The sequence below is a fragment of the Ovis aries genome, chromosome 1 (assembly GCF_016772045.2).
Source record: "Ovis aries strain OAR_USU_Benz2616 breed Rambouillet chromosome 1, ARS-UI_Ramb_v3.0, whole genome shotgun sequence".
Classification (NCBI taxonomy): domain Eukaryota; kingdom Metazoa; phylum Chordata; class Mammalia; order Artiodactyla; family Bovidae; genus Ovis; species Ovis aries.
This window is the reverse complement of record NC_056054.1, coordinates 25,063,866-25,084,586: the sequence shown is the minus strand read 5'-3', so window position 1 is coordinate 25,084,586 and position 20,721 is coordinate 25,063,866. Positions and strand designations below refer to the sequence as shown.

The window sequence follows — 20,721 nt, the reverse complement described above, 5'->3', positions numbered from 1 at the left end:
ATCAACTGGTATATAGTTAATCACTAAGTAAAACACTACATTTGATAAAGTGTTTCTCACGATACACATTCAATTCATCTTAATGAAAACTGCTCCAAACTGATTTCATTCGAGAGCACTTGGTGAGGGTACTCACATTCTTTCTGCCTTTTTCATGAGAAATTTACAATATTGTTCAAAGTAGAGCTTCAACTTCAGTGAAACAGGTATTCTAAGTTCTTGTGTTTAAGTATATTGTGGAAAGTTTTGACTTCTGATGATGAATTAATCGGTTTTATGATCTCTTCTTTGCCCTTAACTGTTAGGGATGTTGATTGAATTGAAGGCCATAAATATTTATTGTATGCCTATTTAAGGACCTAGGATATAGAGGTTTCCTGTCCTTGACGTGTCCACAGTCTAGTAGGGAAGATGTGTGCTCATTCACTTCAGTCATGTCCGACTCTTCGCAACCCTATGGACTAAAGCCTTCCAGGCTACTCTGTCCTTGGGATTCTCCAGGCAAGAATACTGGAGTGGGTTGCCATGCCTTCCTCCAGGGGACCTTCTTGACCCAGGGATTGAACCTGCATCTCTTATATATCTCCAGCATTGGAGGCAGGTTAGTTACTACTAGCACCACCTGGGAAGCCCTAGTAAGGAAGATAAAACAATATATAAATAGATCTATAAAATGCTTTAGGAGCAAAGAGGAGAGGTACTTCATCTGCCTTAGAAGTTCAGGGAGATTTTTAGAGGAGGTACTTCTGACCTAAATCTTGTAAGATAAATAAAACAAGCAAATAGAATTCTAAACAAAAGAAGGTCATAAGGAAATACCAGAAGATTGTAATTGAGGCTGAAAGTTGCTCAGTCGTGTCTGACTGTTTGTGACCCCATGGACTGTAGCCTGACAGGGTCCTCTGTCTGTGGGATTCTCCAGGCAAGAATACTGGAGTTGGGTTGCCATTCCCTTCTCCAGGGGATCTTCCTGACCCAGGGATCGAACTTGGGTCTTCTGCATTACATGTGGATTCTTTACCGTCTGAACTACCAGGGAAAATACAACCAAAAAAATAAGACAGAGCAAAACAATGCAAGACAGAGAGTTGGATTGCCTGGTATGATGAGGCTGAGAACATCAACAGGAGCATAGAGGGGTCTGTGATGCTCTGGCATTACCTGGTGTTTAAAAAATATTTGATGAATGAAGCTTCCATTTTATCTATAGATAAGGAAGAGCCAGTGGTTTGCCTCTTTAATTATAGTTAAGTTACCACCAGCCGCACCCATGATTCCCTGGGATTTTCTTCCCCTAAAGAAGTTTCTTTTTCTCCTTATAGCCTCCCCACCTCTCAGTTCTGCTATCCCTAAGATCACTTCACAACAAAAAGCCCCCCAGAGAATGATTAGACATTTGTAAGTGACTAAAAATCAACAGCAGTAAAAATCCCAGTGCCAGGGCTTATGTCCCATGTGAAAGATTGTTCCTTTTCCCAGCCGCCCTTTGGGAGACTGGGCTTTGATAGCAGTAATCCTGTTATACTTCCTTAGATCTTCAAACCCAGTACTGTTTCCAAATATTACACATGAATTAAGGAAACCAGTGCTTCAGTTCTTGATTTCCCACTTAGTAACTCTGTGTTCCCAAACAAGTAATGAGCCTGTTTCTAATCTAGAAAAAAGAAGGGTTGATGATAATATGTATTTACTTCATATGGTTGTTTTGAGGATTAAGTGGGATCTCCTCATAAATGCTTCCCTGATAGTTCAGTTGGTAAAGAATCTGCCTGCAATGTAGGAGACCCTGGTTCGATTCCTGGGTTGGGAAGATCCACTGGGGAAGGGAAAGGCTACCCATCCTAGTATTCTGACCTGGAGAACTCCATGGACTGTATAGTCCATGGGGTCGCAGAAAATAGATATACAATAAGCAATAAAGTTTACTGTATAGCATGGGAAACTATAGTCAATATCTTATAATGACCTGCAATGGAAAATAATCTGAAAAATACCAAACCTGATTTTTTATGCAGTACATGAATAAAAAAATAATAAAAAACTGTTCTTAACTTTACGAACAGTTCTATAAAGGAATTTTGAGAACCCATTTGAGCATTTATAGCTCTAAAATGAATGCTTTGCTCTAACAGTACCTTGTTCATTATCAGGTTTTATTACACTCATTTTAAAAATTGGCCCATTTTAAAATAGTGCTGGACAAGGAAATGACAACCCACTCCAGAATTCTTGACTGGAGAATCCCATGGACCGAAGGGCCTGACAGGCAAAGAGTCACACACGACTGAGCAACAAAGTAGTAGTGCTGTTTCTGCTTCCTCAAGTTAATAACCTAGATACCATCCTTGGTCAATGTTTTTTAAAAAGAAGTAAGCACTAATCAAATCTGAAGCCAGAACTGCGATTGGTAAGTTTCTAGCACTCCATTATCCAGAAAAATCAGCCAAACAGATCTATTTGTGCTTTGGAAAATATGCAGTTTGTTCATCATGTCTTTGTTTTCTTTTCAATTTAAATTCCTTAAAGGCAGACAGTGTCTTTAGAGTAATTTTTTATGACAGCTAGGATAGCATCTGGCACATGTATGAGATAAGAACTATGATGCTAGTATAATTTTTGAAGTATGTTTTCATATAAATGAAGTGTTTGTTAAAAGAATACAGATACATTTAAAGTAGCAAATTAAGTTACCTCATAATCCTAAACCTGAAAATAAGCACTATTAAATGTTTTTACTTTTAAATGTGGTTAAAAAAAGAAAAGTCTCCAAACATACATCAGTAAAAATGTTGCTGGGTTTTATAGAAGTGCAGCCATACTAAATATGCTGTTCTGTAATTAGATATTTCCACTAAACAGTATATAGCACCTTATCTAGAATTTGCCTCTAATTCTCTGAGTTATCAGATCTACCTAATTAAAATTGTAAAAATCTTTAATGTTTATAATAAAACTTTTTTAAATTGGTTAAAATTAATTAGTTTTAAGATATGCTGCTGTGTGAAGCATTCTTCTCAATTTATTGCTGTTCACCATTTTTTGAGAGCCATATAACCATATTCAAACAGCTATATAGGTAAAATTTATTAAAATATGAAAAGCAAGGCTGATTTTTAGTGGGCTTTAGTCATATTTGTATCATTTCTCTTAAGGAGCCCTCCCTGTCCCTAGAAAGTATCTGTTACTCATACTACCTATTTGTAAAGGATAAAAAGCTAAATTGGATCTCTTAAGTATTCCATTCATAAATTTAAGAAGTTTGTTCTATATTTAGTCTTAAACATTTTCATTTAAATATAAAGAGTATGGTAGAAAGAGAAATAATGGGAATTCTTATATTAAATTCTGAGCCCCCATTTACTTGCTGTGCACTATTAAAATTAGGTTACTCAATCTCTCTGAGCATCAACTTAAAAATTTGTATTGTAGTGCATACCTCACAAGGTTAACAAGAAATTAATATAAGTAAAACGTCTTCAAAATGTTTATGAAACATCTATAAGATTGTTTGCTTTTAGTAGATGGACATTGAATAAATCAGGCTGATTTGGATTTGAACCTGGAACCTGAAACTGACTATATAAGCCAACATTTTCTCTGAAATGGAGATTAAAGTACCTTGGCAATTAACCCAGCTTGAAATAATGAATCCTTACCTTCACAGTAACCAAGTTATTCAGATGCACATACTAGGGAAGATGAATTGGCCTACATAATTGGTACATGTAAAGGAGCAGTAGGAAATCAGACTGAAATAGAGAAGTAGACTGGGGTTTCAACATGGAAATCCGTGAATGCCAGCTAAAGACTATTGTTATTGTGAGGTAGTAGTTAGCTTTTGAAAGTGCTGAAGAAGAGGGTGACATTGTCAGAGAAATAAGTATTGTGGTGGCAGTTTGTATCAATAGAATGGATGGAAAGGGAAAAATTGGTGGCAGAGACTGAGCAACTGTGTATGTTTGTATATGTGTAATTGTGGAGTGTCAGGCAATGATTAGAAAATCATAGTACGATAATAGCACAGTATAGTTTACAAACTTTTTGACTCCTGCGTTTCACAGCCTGTTAGCTTTTGTATACCTTTTTATACATTTGTATCTTCTAGTATCCTGTTTCTCCCACACGCTTCTTGGAGTGCCTAACAAAACAGAGAATAATACTGCTTTTGTCATAGACCTACACTAATGTGTTCTGACCTTTCTTTCCTCTGAAGCATTTCAATAGAATCTGTTGGTTTTATATTTGCCTTGTCATTTACAGTCTTTTATAAATAACTATATTAAGAAAATCAAAGTATCTCTGATGTTAAGCAGGGCCTAGTATCTTTATTAGAAGTACTGGGAACTTAATTTCTCTAGCATATACACTTAGGAAGAACAGGAAGCCCCATGAAGAACTCTAAAGATCAGTTAAAAGAGGACAATGACCCAGTAGGGGCAAGCAATATAAGTACATATTTCACAGAAAAGAAAAGTAAAAACAGTCAGTTTGCTGTAACAGCCAGTCAGTTGAGCTTCCAGTTTATTTTTTTATAGTTATTTATTCATTCTGACTGTTAGTTCTTGGTTTCAGCACACTGTTCGGCTCTTAGTTCCAGCACACTGACTGTCTAGTTATGGTTTGTGGGTTTAGTCACCCCACAGTTTGTGGGATCTTAATTCCCTGACCAGGAGTCAAACCTGTGTCCCTAGCACTGGAAGGCAGAGTCATAACCGCTGGACCACCAGGAAAGTCCCAGGCTTCCAGTTTCCTTATTCATAAGAACTTTAGGCACATGGTTATCTTTCTCAAAGATATTTTATGACCTGAGTAATACAGTTTGAACAATGCAAACTGATAAAGCTCTGTACCCAGTGAACACTTGTTAGCTTATTTTACAAAGAGAGTTTAATTTTGCTTTAGGCTTTTTGGTTTGTTTAACTTACGACTTTCACATGAGCAATCTCCCAGTGTGAGATTCAAATACATCTCAGACATATACTGTGTCTTCAAGAATGCGATTCCAACATCTGCTTTAGGAAGTAAGAGGGAAAAGATACCGTCCTAGCATCTCTTCATCTTCACTAGCTGGCTATTTTCTTTTGGAACTTCTCTAGTTGGTTGCTATCAGTTGGTCCCTCAACTCGGTTTTAGGAACAACAACAACAAAAAGACAGAGTGTCACAATTCTCTCCAAAATCAGTCTGCACTCTGATTCTTTACTCTTCAAAATTACCAGCTTGGAGTTCTTTGAATACATCAGGCCATTGACATCACAGGGCCTTTTCCCAACCTTTTCTCTTTGCTTTTACTCTTTTTTCACTCCTCCTTTTTTCCACTATCACCTAAAGTTAAATTTCAGCTCAAATATCACCTTCATAAAGAAGCAGCCTGTCTGTTGTTCATACCTAGACACAAGGACCCCCTCTATATAATAGTCATGTCACCACTCCCATCTAAGAGTGTTGGACTTCCAAAGCTATGTGTCACCCAAGGCACAGAAAAGAGAAATAGCTTTCCCAACGTCACAGAGCTGGAAGGTGGTGAAGCAGGAATTTGTTTCCAGACGATGTAGCTTCATGCTGCTGTGCCACAGTTCTTACTATGTGCTTGAGTCTTGGTTGGATGCTGGCTGGATCTATGCATATATAGGAACAAGATTGTAGAAGTGGGCAGTGAACTGGGATGAACTAATTAGAACTGGCCGTGAACTAATTAGAGCCTAGATTTAAAACAATAAATAAGATAGCTACGGAGGTCATTTTGAGATACTGGAGAAATTTGAATATGGATTTTGTGTTAGATAATTGTACAATATTATAAACAATATTAAATGTCTTAGGTGTGAGTAAAGAAATAATGATTATGTAAGGGAATATCCTTATTTCTTAGGAGACAGACACTAGAGTGGAGGTGTCATGATATGTGAAGCTTTCAATGTTTCAGGGAAAGAAACATGAAAAGAATGATTGAGTTAATATGGCCTAAATGTTAAATGTTAATAATTGATCAATCTAGGTAAAATATAAAAGAGTGTTTACTATTGTATCAGTTTATCAGTGGCTTGTATCATAAACCACCCCCAAACTTAAAAGAAGAGTGATGATTCTATTATGGCGATGATGTAAAAGGAGAAGGGAAACTGAAAATGGAGAAATAAAATTGGGTCCCAGTTTACACAAAGATAATTATTTTTACTTTATTTTAATTCATATACTGAAAAACATATGAAATACCATTTCTAGAAATCATTTGTCATATCAACTTCAAAATCATGGAACACACAAATTACGGATATTCTGGTACCTAAAAAGAAACTAGACAACTTTCTTTTCAGTCCATCTAGCAAATATTTTCTGAATGTCTGCTCTGTGCCTGGCTTATTTTGAGACTTAGCCAGCTCATTTCTTCCAGCTCTAATGTTCTGTAGTTCTGTGATGCTGAGTATCTAAACACAATAGCTACTGTAGCTCAGGGCCAGGTCACATTGGTTGCTGTCAGCCTGGCATTTTCTAAGAGTCGACTTAGTACCTTAGCACCTGGATTTGAATATGAAGATTAGTGAAGCCCTGAAATTGCGGACACAGTTAAGCATCCCAAACACTAGTAGGAGGAATGAAGGAGTTGTATTTTTATGGCTATAATTTATCTTGAAATGGCCTTTAAATCCTTTATTTTGCATGGATATTTTCAGAATCTTGAGCCTAACAGCTGCATTTTATTCGGCACCTATTACGAGCCACACATTGTAAATAGGTATTTTACCTACTATATCCACAATCCTTACATCTTGCCTCAATAATTACACCGCTGTTAAGTGGCAAAACTGGGTTTAGCACAGTTTTTTCTGTTACTTTAATTCTTGGAGGCTTTCCTTTAACTGTGTTACCAAAACCTAGATCACAAAGAGGGAGTCTGAGGAGAATATAGCTAGGCTGCTTGCCTTTTTCCTCAACCAGACTTACACTCTCTCTGCCAAATTAGAAAGGACAAATAAAATGTACATTCTTTAAATGCCCTGATCTTACTGCTTCTCATATGATACTGCAGTTAAGTTTTTGCTTTCCGCATTTGCCATCCCCTCCAGACCCCCAACTTTTAGAGAGCACGGGAACTTTGTTTTATTCATCTTTATATTCTCAATGCCTAACACATAGGCACTCTGTAAATGTTGTTGAACTGAATTATTAATGGGCCAAAGGGAAAAATGGTTATAGTAATGGAAAACAAAACATTTTCCTATGCTTTTTCTATGTACTAAATGCCCTTTCTTCACAAAAGCAGTTTTCTGATATGCTTAACCCAGTTCTCACTGTTTTGGCCTGTGTTTAGTTGAGTCAATAAAATAATCAGAAATCTGAGTCTGGGAGGGGTTTCATTTAGGTGCCTATAGTTTGATCAGAGATTTAGGTAACCAAAATTTAGTAGCATTTTCATATTATTAAGTCTTAACATTTTACCTGTTTTTACTGTCATAATAGCAGAAGAAAAAAATTTCGTTGAAAGTTGAAAGCATTATTATGTTTGGGAGAAAAGATTATTTTAAGATGTTTCAGTTTTTCTCGTGAAAGCTACTATGGGAATACCCCCAATCTGAAGATCCTTCTCTGATACTCTTTATATCATCTCCTTTCTCACAGTTTAGAGCTTAAAGTGAGATTTTTTTAAAGTGTGTTTTCCTGGCATCTCATGTTTAACAGTGTCAGGGGTTTGTGTCCCTGGAACGAAAACTGTTTCTCCAGACCCTTTTTTCTCTCAGCTTCCAGTGAAAAGAGGGGCGAGGCGAGCCAGTCGCTTACCACAAAGCAGTGCCACCACAAAGGAAAGATTAAGGGTGTAGAGAGAGGTCAATGTGGGTTTTTCTCTAACTAAACACTTTCCTAAAGTTTCCTTGTGGAAAAATAATGAAGTCATCTCAGAGTTTTTAAAGAATTTTTATTTCTTTTCCACCGTCTGCATTCGCTTGTCTTCTCAGCATGGATGTTTAATCTTCCTAGGCTTTGTGAATTGGTCCAAATGAATAAGTGGTGAGCTGTCTCTCTAGGAGCTAGAGGCTTATTCTAAGGGCCTAATCACTGAGTAAACACATCTTTGCCCTCCCTCTCACAACTGCGATATAATAGTCGAGATTCTAGCACAGTAACCTGGATATTGCAGGGACCAATGCTTTGAAATGCAGAATGGTTGATCCTCCAAAACAGACAGTGCCTGATCTTCGCCTGCCTCTTTCTTCTTCTTTTAAATTAAATATTGCCAAAGAGATGCTTTTTATTGCTTGATATTGTGCATTAGTGCCCTGGATTTCCAAGTTTAGTTTCAGTCAACACTGTCGGCTGCACTTATAGGGAACTCTCCATGTTGGGTTTCTTAGTAGCCTCTTCAGTATATGTGTGTTTGTTTTGGAAGAGCATTCAAATTAAATCAGTGATATAGCAATGTAAATTGCTAATCTCTTTCCCAAAGTCTAAATGTTCCATTGCAGTGTTCTTGAGAGAAATAAGCATTTTAAAGATTTAGCCATTGCTGTTGTTTGGTTAAAAATATGCTGATTCAAAAATGGATGGCTCTCTTGTTCCCAGTGTCTCTTTAAATGTAGTTGCTGAGATATAATCAAGCAGAATTAGAGGTTGACATCTCTCTGTCTGTTGGGCTAGAGAGCTTCTAAGGAGAAGACTTGTTAGTGCTGAACTTGTTAGTGCTGCCAGGTTCATATTCCCACCCCTAAAGCAGTAGATTTCTAGATTCGTTTACTAAGAGTGATTTGGCTACCATTTAGTGTCTTTTTTGCCAGAGGGCTGTCGTTGATACAAACCAGCAGTCCTGTTTCTTTCCTCAAATATGTTGAGACCTATGCTAACTTAGGGATGCAAAGAAGACCAAAAGAGATCCTGCCCTTACCCTTGAGAGACTTTGTTTAGAGGGGAAACTGGTTAACAATTATAATATAACAGAAGAGATAGAGGCCCAAAAAGGAAGCGCTCCACTGCCTTGGAGAATCAGGGAAGGCTTCATAGAGGCATTTACTTTGAGCCTTAAAGATTGAGTAGGAATCTTCCAGATAAATATCTCTCCCACAATGTATCTGATTACAGACTTCCTAGATACCAGCTACTATTATCTGCAGGTGTCAACATTGATGAAAAAACCCTAAACCTTTCTTGTTCGATGTTTCATCACTACTGCTTCCTGCTGAGCCTGAGACAAAGAATATTTTAACAAATACTTGTTGAATGAATAAATTGACACCTGGAAGCAGCTACTGTTGGAGCTACTTACACTCAGGAGTTCTGCCCTTATTCACATTACATGCTGTCTCTGAGGCCCCAGAAGTACTGATGTGTGAGCATCTGGTGCCTTAATACTCTACAAGCTCTCTAAGCCTGGAGTGTAGTGTAGTTGGGTTCTTTGCTACTTCTATAGTATCAAAGAAAGAACACTAGGCTTGGAGTCAGTCAATCTGGATTCCAATCCCAGATAAACTACTTACTTATTAGTTGTGAAATTTAGGATAAGTCAGGTTTCTAAAGCTCAGTTTCCTCATAGGTTAATAAAGTTAAGAATACCATTTTACAGGTTTATTCTAGGGATTAAAGTAGATAATGGGTGTGTTAGATAATGGGTGTGTAACTAACACACTCATTTTGGAAGCATCTACTTCTGGCTACGCTCACATAGTACAAAATTTTCCTTTGAAGAAAATAATGATTATTATTATTATTAGGATTGTTTATCAACATAATTCCAAGCATCAGATGTTCATCAGCATGAACCCTTCTTCTGTGAATGGGTTAAATAAATAAAAACCCTGGGTTATAATAAAATCCCATCTTTTGTTCATCTTACTACACAGCAGTTTTTTTCATCATCACATTCTTTTTCAATATGAGGGGAAGGACTCTAAGCTTCCTTGAAATTGTCCTTCACCAGAATTTCACAGATTAGTTTGTGTATTTATCATAATATTTTACCTTTCCATTTCCTGGTAACTGGCTGTTCTTAAACTCAGCTCTTCTATAGCGTAGCACCAGAAAATTAGTTAAGGACAATTTAGGTTCTTTAACCACCATTGTTGTGGTTAAAGCTGACATTTGCAAATTATATTGCTCAATATCAGCTTTTAGTTTCAGTTATTTTATTGATTATCTAGCTATGACAGAGGATACATTTAAAAGAGCAAATGTCATTTCTTGAAAGCAAGTTTTATCAGGCAAAAAGGAAAGAATAATTTTCTATATGAGAAACTACATTGGATATTTTCTGAAATATAAACTAGAAAGAACTCATATGAAGTAAACATTTTTCTATCATCCTTTCAAATGGCAAGTAGATATCAATCACATGTTCTGAAGTAAGGACTTTGATATGGGAAAACATTAAGGACTTTGAAATTACCTGAGGAACTAAAACAAAAGTTATTTCAGACTTTTTTCTTTCAAGTAGAAGAGACTCTTCAGTGTTCAGGTTAAAAACATAAAAAATATGTAAGAGGAGATTTTGGCATTCAATCTTAATCGGTATTTTTTTCTCTGTACTGTTGAATAGCTCAGAATTAATTTTCCCTTTACTTATAAAGTATGTGCTAAATATGAAGAATTGTAATTACATTTCCTTTAAAGAAAATGCAATCTTATTTTGATTCATGCTTGAGATAGGCTTGCACATGTTAACAGGAATCTGTGACAGCAGTCTGTAAGACAGAGTATAATCATCCGAAGCAAAATGTATTCAAATTAGTAGATGCTTTAGGAGCTCCAGGTGTCAGATACTCTTAGGGAATAACATTTAATTTTTATCTTTGTTGTTTGTATTGACTGATTGTGCCTTTCAAAATTCAAGGAAGGTTACATCAGTGGATATTTTAATTCATCAATCTTTTCTCCTCTTTTCAGAGAAAGCTTCTTGCTATCTACCTCCACCATGATGAAAGTGTATTAACCAACGTGTTCTGCTCACAAATGCTTTGTGCTGAATCTATTGTCTCTTATCTGAGTCAAAATTTTATAACCTGGGCTTGGGATCTGACAAAGGATGCCAACAGAGCAAGGTAATACTGTTGTTCATAAGTTATAAGTTGGGCTTTTGTTTGTTTTAAGTCATCATTGTATTTGATTTATCATCATAAACATTTTCATCCTCAGCTTTTCTATTATTACATTTAATTAGATAAAAACTGTTTGTTGTAGTTAATATATGCAGTTATTTACAATTGTGAAAAAATACTTTAATAAAAGATTTCTTACATTCAGGAATAACCCCAAAGCCAAAATACATTGTTCTTATCTTTTTGCAATAATAAAATACATTTCTTAGTATTGTATATTCTAATGTTCTAATATGTTTTTGAACATTAAAATTTGTTTCTAATAATATTCAGGAAAGACAAGGAAAATATAATATATAATCCTACTAGTAAGTTTGCTTTCTTAATAATTCCAGTGATGAAGGCAAGACATTCTGGACTAGTCCAGTGGAGTTGGTAATAGCTTAACTCTAGCATATGCTAATTGATGTAATCGCTTTATTGCACACATTCTTTTGCACACAGCCAGCAATACATCCATATTCTCAGTTAAAAAAAAAAAAAATCCCTTTCCTAGCTGTCAGGATAAATTTACTTTGTTTGTTAATCATAATATCTGTAAGTAATGAATAATTCTTCATATTTTGCCTATTTGAGTTTACCTTCTGAAATATATTTCATCGTGTTTAATTACACTTGTGGCCATAACATCCTGTGATGCAACTTTGGGTGGTGTTAACACAATCATAATCACAGCCTGCTGGTTTATGAACAGGGAAATTAAATTAAGTCATTTCAGGCAATTCTATTGTAGTTACATGATTTAAATGACTGTAGAACAATTGGAAATCATCTGATTTGTCTTTTTATTATTTTATGGCTCACTGAATTTTTGTTCATCATTCAGACTTTGTTTTATGTAATATGAATATGGAAAGAAAGATGATTCTTCCCTTAAAAGTGAAGCAAAAGAATGTTGAAGCAGTTTCTTCATCTAATACTTCATTTCTTTAAGTAAATGGTTAGGAATTTTCATAGGATGACTTCGTTCTGCCTTAGAAATATTCCCTGTTATACATAAGTAAAGAACCTTTAGCACCTGTATTTGTTTAAATTAAATCAGGTTATTATTCACACTCAGTTAAAGGTGATGAAAAGCAGTGCCAAAAACAGATAAAAATGCAGCATCGAAGGTCTTTCATGAGGCAAAATACATAGACTGGAGACTTGGCTAAATCTTTTGCCATTCACTGGCAGTAAGGAATCTCCTCCTTTCCTTTTATCCACAACTCGATGGAGAAGGAAACACTATTTCTAAACCATCTGTAGTGGCTAAGTTCAGCAGGCTACCTGCTGTTATTTTGTTCTATCCTCCATTTAATTCCTTAGTTCCTTTTATTTTACAATGACAAAAAATTGCAGTGTAGTTTCTTTTGAAAAGCAGTGTTTGAGGGTTTTTTTTTTTTTTTTTTATGACTGGCAATCAACAGCCATGTAATTGCTTTGTTATGTTTTACTAAAGAAGTCTGTTAAGTAGCACAACTTTGATACACTAGTAATAAGAGTGTGCAGGTTACAGAGACACCTGTGGTGACCAAAGCGACAGAAGCTGCTTATTAGAAAGAGCCAGTACAGCTGTGTCCTATTAACTCCTTATGACACTTTTTTGAAACACAAAATAAAAGCCTTGTTTAAGGCTTTAGAGCTCTTTCTCAAGGAGTTGCAAGACCAACTATGAGGTATGATAGGATATTTCAATCAACATTTATGTGGCATCTCATTATTAAGTTACTGTTATGAAAATAAAAAGAAATGATATTAAAGACTAAATAGAAACATCTAGGAATTTAATAAACATTTATAGGAACAAGAAACAAGGCAATGGGGAGAAAACATAATTTCTGGGATTTAAAACATTTGTCATCCTTACTCAAAGTCAGATTCTATCCATATTGCAAATTAAATACTATTTTAAGGTATTACATTTATCTCTATAAAGTAATAAGTAAAATTATATTGCTACTGTTTGTGTACAGCTGCTCATTTTTACAGTTAAGGCCTATGGTAAAATTCACATTCTACAAACACAAGATGACAATTTGCTAGAATGGAATGTTCTTCCATTCCATACTTCCATACTTTTACTCCAAAAGAGTAAAAGTAGATTTCCTTTTGATATACAAAATTATAAGCAAATTACTTAGGCTGATATATTGCCCCCCAAAACAGTTTGGCTTTAGCCACAATTTTCTTACCATCTACCACAGATGCATCTAAATAAAATTATCTCATTGAGTTTCCATCTCTGTGATGTCTATAAGCTGTTTAGTCTGGATGCTTCCTTAGTGGTTTTATGAGACTGTCCTCTGATATGATAGCTGGGGACATTGATGCCCAAGACAGGAAAAGGCTTGCCAAACTATTTTATTTTTGCTTAAGAAATACTTGGATTGAACCTACAGAAACATTAGTCCTCCATAATTTACTGTGAATCTCTTCTGTTTTAAGTGAAGGATATTGAACTAAGTGAATGCTTTAGTTAAGTTACAAGAATATGAGTGTGAATTGATATTATAAGTTAGATATCCTAGTTTTGCTAACAATCCAGAATGCCTGATTTCGTTAACAAACTAGAATAAATAAGAAACAGATTTCTATAGAATGTTACAGGTATACACCACTGAAGATATAGATGGTTTGGATTTCCCCCTTCCAAAATAATTCTAGTAACTTTCTAAGCTGAATGCTTAAGTTAACCAGTCTATATCTGTATAATGGATTAGAATAACTTCTAGATTGATTGTGGAACAGTCCAAATATTAACTAAAACATCAGACTTTAACAGTAGTGATTACTTGCCTCTTTTCTCCCTCACTAAATCATGATCTTCTGGAAGGACTTATTTTATTTGTCTCATTAAACACAGCACTTTACGAAATTCTGGGGAAGAAACTCAGTAAGAATTTGACAAATGAATGTATTCATTTAATTCCACTTAAGAATGTTGCTTATAATTTCAGTATTGTATATCTAAATGGAAGTTTCTTTCTTAGAAAATTCTGTATAGTCTTACTGGCTTCCAGGTATAGTTGCATTTCAGAGCCATTTTTTCTTAAAGCAGTAGGCAGAAAGCCCTTGTTAGTCTTGAAAGGTGCTAGAAGATATAATTTCCCAAATATCCAGTAAAACAATAATCCTGATAAAAACAGTAGGATATAACTGTAAAGAAAAAGCTAAAACCAAATAGATAATAGTAAACAGAGAGATCTTGTAATTCAATGGAAGTGGCTAAAATATCTTAAGAAAGGTATATATTGTTCCATGTTTATTCATTTATTGAACATTTATTGCTTCCCTGGTGGCTCAGATGTTTTAAAGGATCTGCCAGCAGTGCAGGAGACCCAGGTTCAATCCTAAGTCAGAAAGATTCCCTGGAGAAGGAAATGGCTATACGCTACAGTCCAGGGGGTCACAAAGAGTCTAACACGACTGAAGGATTAACACTTTCACTTTTCAAACATTTACTGAATGTTTAATATGAACCAGGATCAGTGCTATGCACTGAGGATGAACAGTTGGAAAAGATACAGTGCTAATGCCTAAAACACTCATAATCTAGTAGGTAAGACTGACATAAGAGCTAATATGTAATATGAAATATATACAGGGTACCTTGGGAGTATAGATGAAATTCATACTGAGTCATTCTACCTGAGTGAGCCAGGGAAGGACTGAAAGAGATGGCACACAGAAGGTGATAATAGATTTTCACTCTTTCTCTTCAGAGATTTTTTAATATTAGCAGCATTCTTACTTTATTGAGTTGCTATTCTTACAAAAGGATATTGGTACTTTAAATTTCATAATTAGCTATCTGAATTGTGGAGGAGAGAAAAAATAGAAGTTGGCCAGCTAATGTAATCCTGTGTGGTCTGAACCAAATTGAACATTAAGGCCAACCAATCAGGATAGACAGATCTCAAGAAGTTGTTTTGTCAATAATTCATGCTGGTATTGGCATCTGCTTATAGGCAGACAGTGGAGCAGAGATCAGGAACCCTTTGGACTTGTAACATGTATAAAACCATGGTGGATTTAACTAATAAACAACAAAAATATTTTTAGCATAATATAGCAAGTGGATCGTCTATGAGAGAATAATTTCTTGAAATTCAGAACACATACCACTTCTAGGAAGCCTTGCATCTACTCCCATTCTTCCCTTGCCTCAGTCTGGGTGAAAATGCACATTCTGTATACTGCCATCATATCACTGTACTAACTTGTGTTGATGGCATTCATTATATGGAATGTTTATTGTCTCTCTCCCTGTTAGGTTGTCAGCTTCCCAAGGGAGCTATGTCTGTAATGTCAATGCATTAAAGTACCTTTTAAAATATAAGTGTTATATTGATAGATTAAACCAATAATCTCTAATAGGATTTTTGAAACATAATGAATAAGAGAGATGCACTTGGATAGTGGAAATATCATTGGAGATGCTACCATATCCCTCTAATTGTATGGTTTTCCCCAACAGCCATTAATAGGAATAATAAAGCAAAAGCCTTCAAAAGTCTTCTCCTTGGAGAATGAACTAAAAATAACTAGAAGGGGTACCTCATCTTCTGCTAACATTAGTACCCCAGGCTGTTGTGGCCTCAGCTCGTGTGCCCTCGGAACCCCCTGGCCATCTGGAAAGTGGATTGAATTCTAACCAAAGACAAGTTTATCCACTGGTTCCAAAGTTTCTCCCCCAGACTCACCAAGTCTCTCTGATACCTCTAAAGCAATTGGCCTTTCAAATTGGGCCATTTGGGATGGTACTCTGAACCTTCTGCTTTGGTGGTGGCTTTGATTAAAATAAATATGCCCATTGGATATATAAGAATGGTGGACTCGCTTCATTTTGCAGTATGTCAAGAAGCTAGGCAAAGGTCCATCTGGGCACCATCATAATTAAATATACATAGAACTATATAAAAAAACTCTATTAGAGCTATTTGGGACTGGGTAGTGGGAATATTGACACATGAGTGCCCTTGATGTTGAACTACAGGTTCTTAACTGAAGTTGTTTCATCAGGGAAAGCCATGTAATACGTGTGGCACAATAAACCGCTTGTGTTAACCAGTAATAAGTAGGTTAATGGGTATCACTTGTTCTGAATAGGCCCATGTGGCTAATGTCTTAGTATATCCAGTATAGATATTGCTTTAGATTATCTCATTCTAGAAAATTTAAGCATTGAATTTGACTAGGATAGTGCAAACTGGGTAATCAGCAATGTTTGAGTGCTGAAGAATGAGCTGCTTATATGTAAGTTCCTGAGATGAAAATGTTTGGCACATCAGTGGACATGCCACAAAGTGTTAAATTAGGCATTGCACACTATTTCTAAGTGGTGTTCAGAGTAGCTGCAGATAGAACCCTAGGAATTACTGACAGAGCCTGGGTTACACAGGTTACGTGTAACACATGTAGCATGACACAGTTAGTACCAGTGTTCACAGACAATTCTATTGCCTATCAATGTTAGCTTTTGAACTTAATGCCCTTGGGTGCAGTATAATAGGTCACTGTAGACTTATGCTGCTGTGCTGACAGGTACTTGTTAGCCTTGATATTCAAGTAATAGTTTTCCACATTACTTAATCTTTGGCAAGAGTTAATTGGCTTAAATCTCTTATTATCAGTAGGTTGTCTGCCTGCTCTTTCCATCTCAGTAATTAGCCATATCACAGTGGCTTACCCTTAATTTCAGACTACTTGCTGATTCATGCCTGGCTGAAGCTAGCTGACCATGTTACTCTAACCCTATGCTTCCATTTAATCCAGCAAATATAGCCCAGGTGTGGTGTCTCCTTGGGAGACACAAGGAGTGTTAATTTCCAGCTGCTTCCCTACGAGCAGATATGGATTCTGCAAAGTAGCTGATAAAAACAGATGGACATGTTATGGTCAGAGTATTAAGACTTCCAGAGTGCCTTCCTGCCAGATTTCCATATAATTTTCCCCAAACTCCTTTATTTCCTTTATGACACATTTTCCTTCCAAATCCTTATAAAGGAAATGTATTGCCATCCTAAACATCCCAGGTCAAGGCTTAATTAATGCTTTAAAATAAGGTTCCAAAACACCAGGAGAGTTTGTCATTTTCTCCCTGGTTTGTTTTGTGAAGAGGGAGGAGAGAAGGTGAGGAGGAACCCCTCCTGTTCCATGATTACATCCTATCCACTCATTTTCTCCTTTTCTCCTCTGCTTTTGATTTTTAGTGGCGGTCTTAACAGAATGTCAAGATCAATTTGCAGCATGGTTTAACTCAAGGTTTGCATTCTGCCAGCAGCAATTGTCCCTGCAAACAATGCTGTGTGTTCTTGTAACTTCAGAAGCTTTTAGAAGGATCATGGCAAGGGCAGCATCTAATGACTTTATTAGTGTAGGGTTTCAAAATGGGCTCAGTAATTGTTCATATCTCTTCGTCAGCAAGTCATAATTACTGCTCAACACTGTCCAAGAGTGCACTTGTAAATAGTTTCCTAATAGTACTGAAAGGAAGGAAAAGAGGGAGAGGATAAAAGGTGATGGCCTCTTACAATTGAAAAGAAGCCAGTCTGTATATAGATGATGGCTAAACTGTTGACAATACATTTTTTACTCTTTCTAAAATAGACAATTAAAAAATAAAATAAAATAGACAATTATCCTTTTAAAAGCGTTCTTTGATAGAACTTTAAATGACCACTTTACAAGCTTTTTTAACTCTGATTTGGATACTTCTACACTACTACCTAGTGCTACAGTCATAACTATCTGGTGGTGCATGCATTGTATCTGAATCAAGCATTTGTGTAAAAACAATTTTACTTCCTTGACATTCATCTATTAAGAATGAATACTATTCACGAAATGTGTGTTTAACTCAGATACAGTTGTCTGTTATCAGATCCCATTTTCCTCATGCACTAGACTTTTCTTATTACTCTCTTGGAGTTTTCCTTGGTCTTTCTCCTAAACTCTGTGCTTTGAGTATTCTAGGGATCTTGATTTTGAGAGTCATAGAATTAAAAGAATTGTTGCATTCTCAAGATATATAAAGTTTGAGCTTCATACCAAGCCTTCACCCCTTTGTGCTGTATTGCCAAATCCATACCTCTTGTGTGACTCCCATGTATAGTTTTGTGCAAATATTCACTTCTGATGGCTAGTTATCTTTGTATTTTAGGAAATACAGGTTCAAATAAATATGACTACCAGAGATACTCGATTCAGTTTACATATACAGATTACTAAACATGAGTTATCTAATGAAACAAATTCAAAAACGATGACATTCCCCAAATAAAATATTTTTTAAAGTAGTATACCCCCTCATATCGTTTACTTTCTTATTTCCTGAAATTGATAAGATCTCAAGAAATTTTTCTTAATTGCTTTGTAAGTATTGATAATTTCTATATTTGTGGTTGTTTCTGAAGAATTTTTACTAATCATGTCATCTATGCCATTTAAATTGGTAGTATATTTCTCTCTTTCATAAATGCTGATAGTAAAATGCTGAGAGAAACTATAAAAGAAACATATTAGGTCAGTCATGTAAAACCACCTATGGAAACTGATTCCTTTGATACTTTTCCAGTATTTGCCTTTCAGTCTACATAGATGCTCAAAAGAGGTTTTAGTGCCCAATAATCTTAGTAATTGAATCTGCCAAACATACCACCAAAAATTGAAAGAGGAAATAACTATTTGTCTGGAGTTGAGGGATCAGGTGAACTCCTATTTCGTAGATGTTTAGGTAGTTCAGCATACGTTTGTATCTTTGTACTTGGTTGGTTGTATTATCATAATAGAGAAAAGTATCAATTTTATATATTTACAAATAAAGAGTTAACTATAGGGGTTTTTAAACAGCCATCTGTTAATTTATCTGTTGTTGACTGATTCAGCCTGTAGCCACAACAATTTTTAAAATCCTCCTAATAAGTTGTCACCTTTCATGTATCTTTCCTTTCCTCAGTATGTGATCAGCACCAAGAAAGTCCTCTTTAACATACTTCTCGACAGATCTCAACTAAGGAAAGAATGAGGCAAGTTTATATGAACAGTAAAGAGACTATGACTTTGATGTCTCAATCTGAGAAATTATGTTTCCCAGTCCCAGTATCAAATAAGGTATTGAAGGTTCTGAACTGCTCTCAGATAAGTTACTTGATTAACAACCACAGCAACAAAAATTTATTATTTGGATGTTATGAAAGCTATGTAACTCTTATTTATTAGTTCTTAAAGCAAAACCTATTCACATTTAAATGTTAGCTGTTATTCTTAAAAGACTGATTTTCAATACAACTGTTTCCTCACTGTTTATGCAGACAGTCATACATAAATCATAAAATGTAGGTAAATTAAGAATGCGACTCAGTTAGTCTGGGATTATGAAGAATAAGGGGTTATTAGGCAGGTGGTATGATATTTGTAGCTTTTTTTTCTTCTGTGAAAGTGTGGGGGACCTGACCCTATTTGAACTTTTTACCTCTAAAATTCTATGACCTTCTGATGATGTGAACACACAGTTTTCAATAGAAAAATGAGAGGTAAGCAAGATTTCATTTTAAAAATGAATGTTAATAAAGTTTGTAAGTAGATTGTAGCATACTGCCCATACCAGCTTGTGATCCAATCAGAGTGACCTTAGTGGGGTCTAGCCGGAGAAGGCAGTGGCAACCCACTCCAGTATTCTTGCCTGGAGAATCCTGTGGACGGAGGAGCCTGGTAGGCTGTGGTCCATGGAGTCGCTAAGAGTCAGAAATGAGTGAGCAACTTCACTTTCACTGTTCACTTCATGGATTGGAGAAGGAAATGGCAACCCACTCCAGTATTCTTGCCTGGAGAATTCCAGAGACAGAGGAGCCTGTTGGGCTGCCGTCTGTGAGGTTGCACAGAGTTGGACATGACTGATGCAACTTAGCAGCAGCAGCAGCAGCAGCTAAGGAAACCACAGCCATTTTCCACCTCTTTTACCAATAAAGGCATCTTCCTTATTCTTAGAACTGTCATTCAAATACTGACAGAGAGTCAGTAGCTAAGATCAAGATTATCAATACTGCTTTAAAACACATACACACACACACACACACACACACACAGAGCAATTGCAGTCAGTAATTAAGCCTCAACTGTGTGTCAGATGCTGTATGTGTTGTTCAGTTGCTCTGGTCATGTCTGACTGTTTGCAACCCCATGGACCATCTCCTGAAGCTTGCTCAAATTCATGTCCGTCGAGTTGGTGAGGCCATCCAACCATCTCATCCTGTATTGTCCCCTTCTCCTCCTGCCTTCAATCTTTCCCACCATCAGGGTCTTTTCTAATGAGTCAGCTCTTCGCATCAGGTGGCCAAAGGATTGGTGCTTCAGCTTCAGCATCAGTCCTTCCAATGAATATTTAAGATTGATTTTCTTTAGGATTGACTGGTTTGATCTCTTTGCAGTCCAAGGGACTCTCAAGAGTCTTCTCTAACACCACTATATATAAGCCCATTTAATCCTCACTCTATATATACATTACCCCACTTAACCATAATTCTGTAAGGTCAATGGTAAAGTCCAGTTTCACACGTTAGGAAGCTATTTTGACTCAGATTCTGAGTCAGCTTACTCAAGGTCACGTAAATGGTTGTACCAGATATAAATCCTAGATCTACCTGCACTTTTCTACTACA

The 20,721-nt window shown here is 36.0% G+C and overlaps 1 protein-coding gene across 7 annotated transcripts in view; it reads left to right on the top strand.

Annotated features, from left to right (window-relative positions):
* Positions 1–20,721, top strand: part of FAF1 (Fas associated factor 1) — a 497,312-nt gene that overhangs the window by 346,090 nt on the left and 130,501 nt on the right. For all 7 annotated transcript variants that reach the window (XM_042247840.2, XM_060408829.1, XM_060408824.1 and 4 more), the window contains one exon: positions 10,869–11,023. In XM_042247840.2, the coding sequence (XP_042103774.1) occupies positions 10,869–11,023 (155 nt within the window). The remainder of the gene's footprint in view (positions 1–10,868; positions 11,024–20,721) is intronic.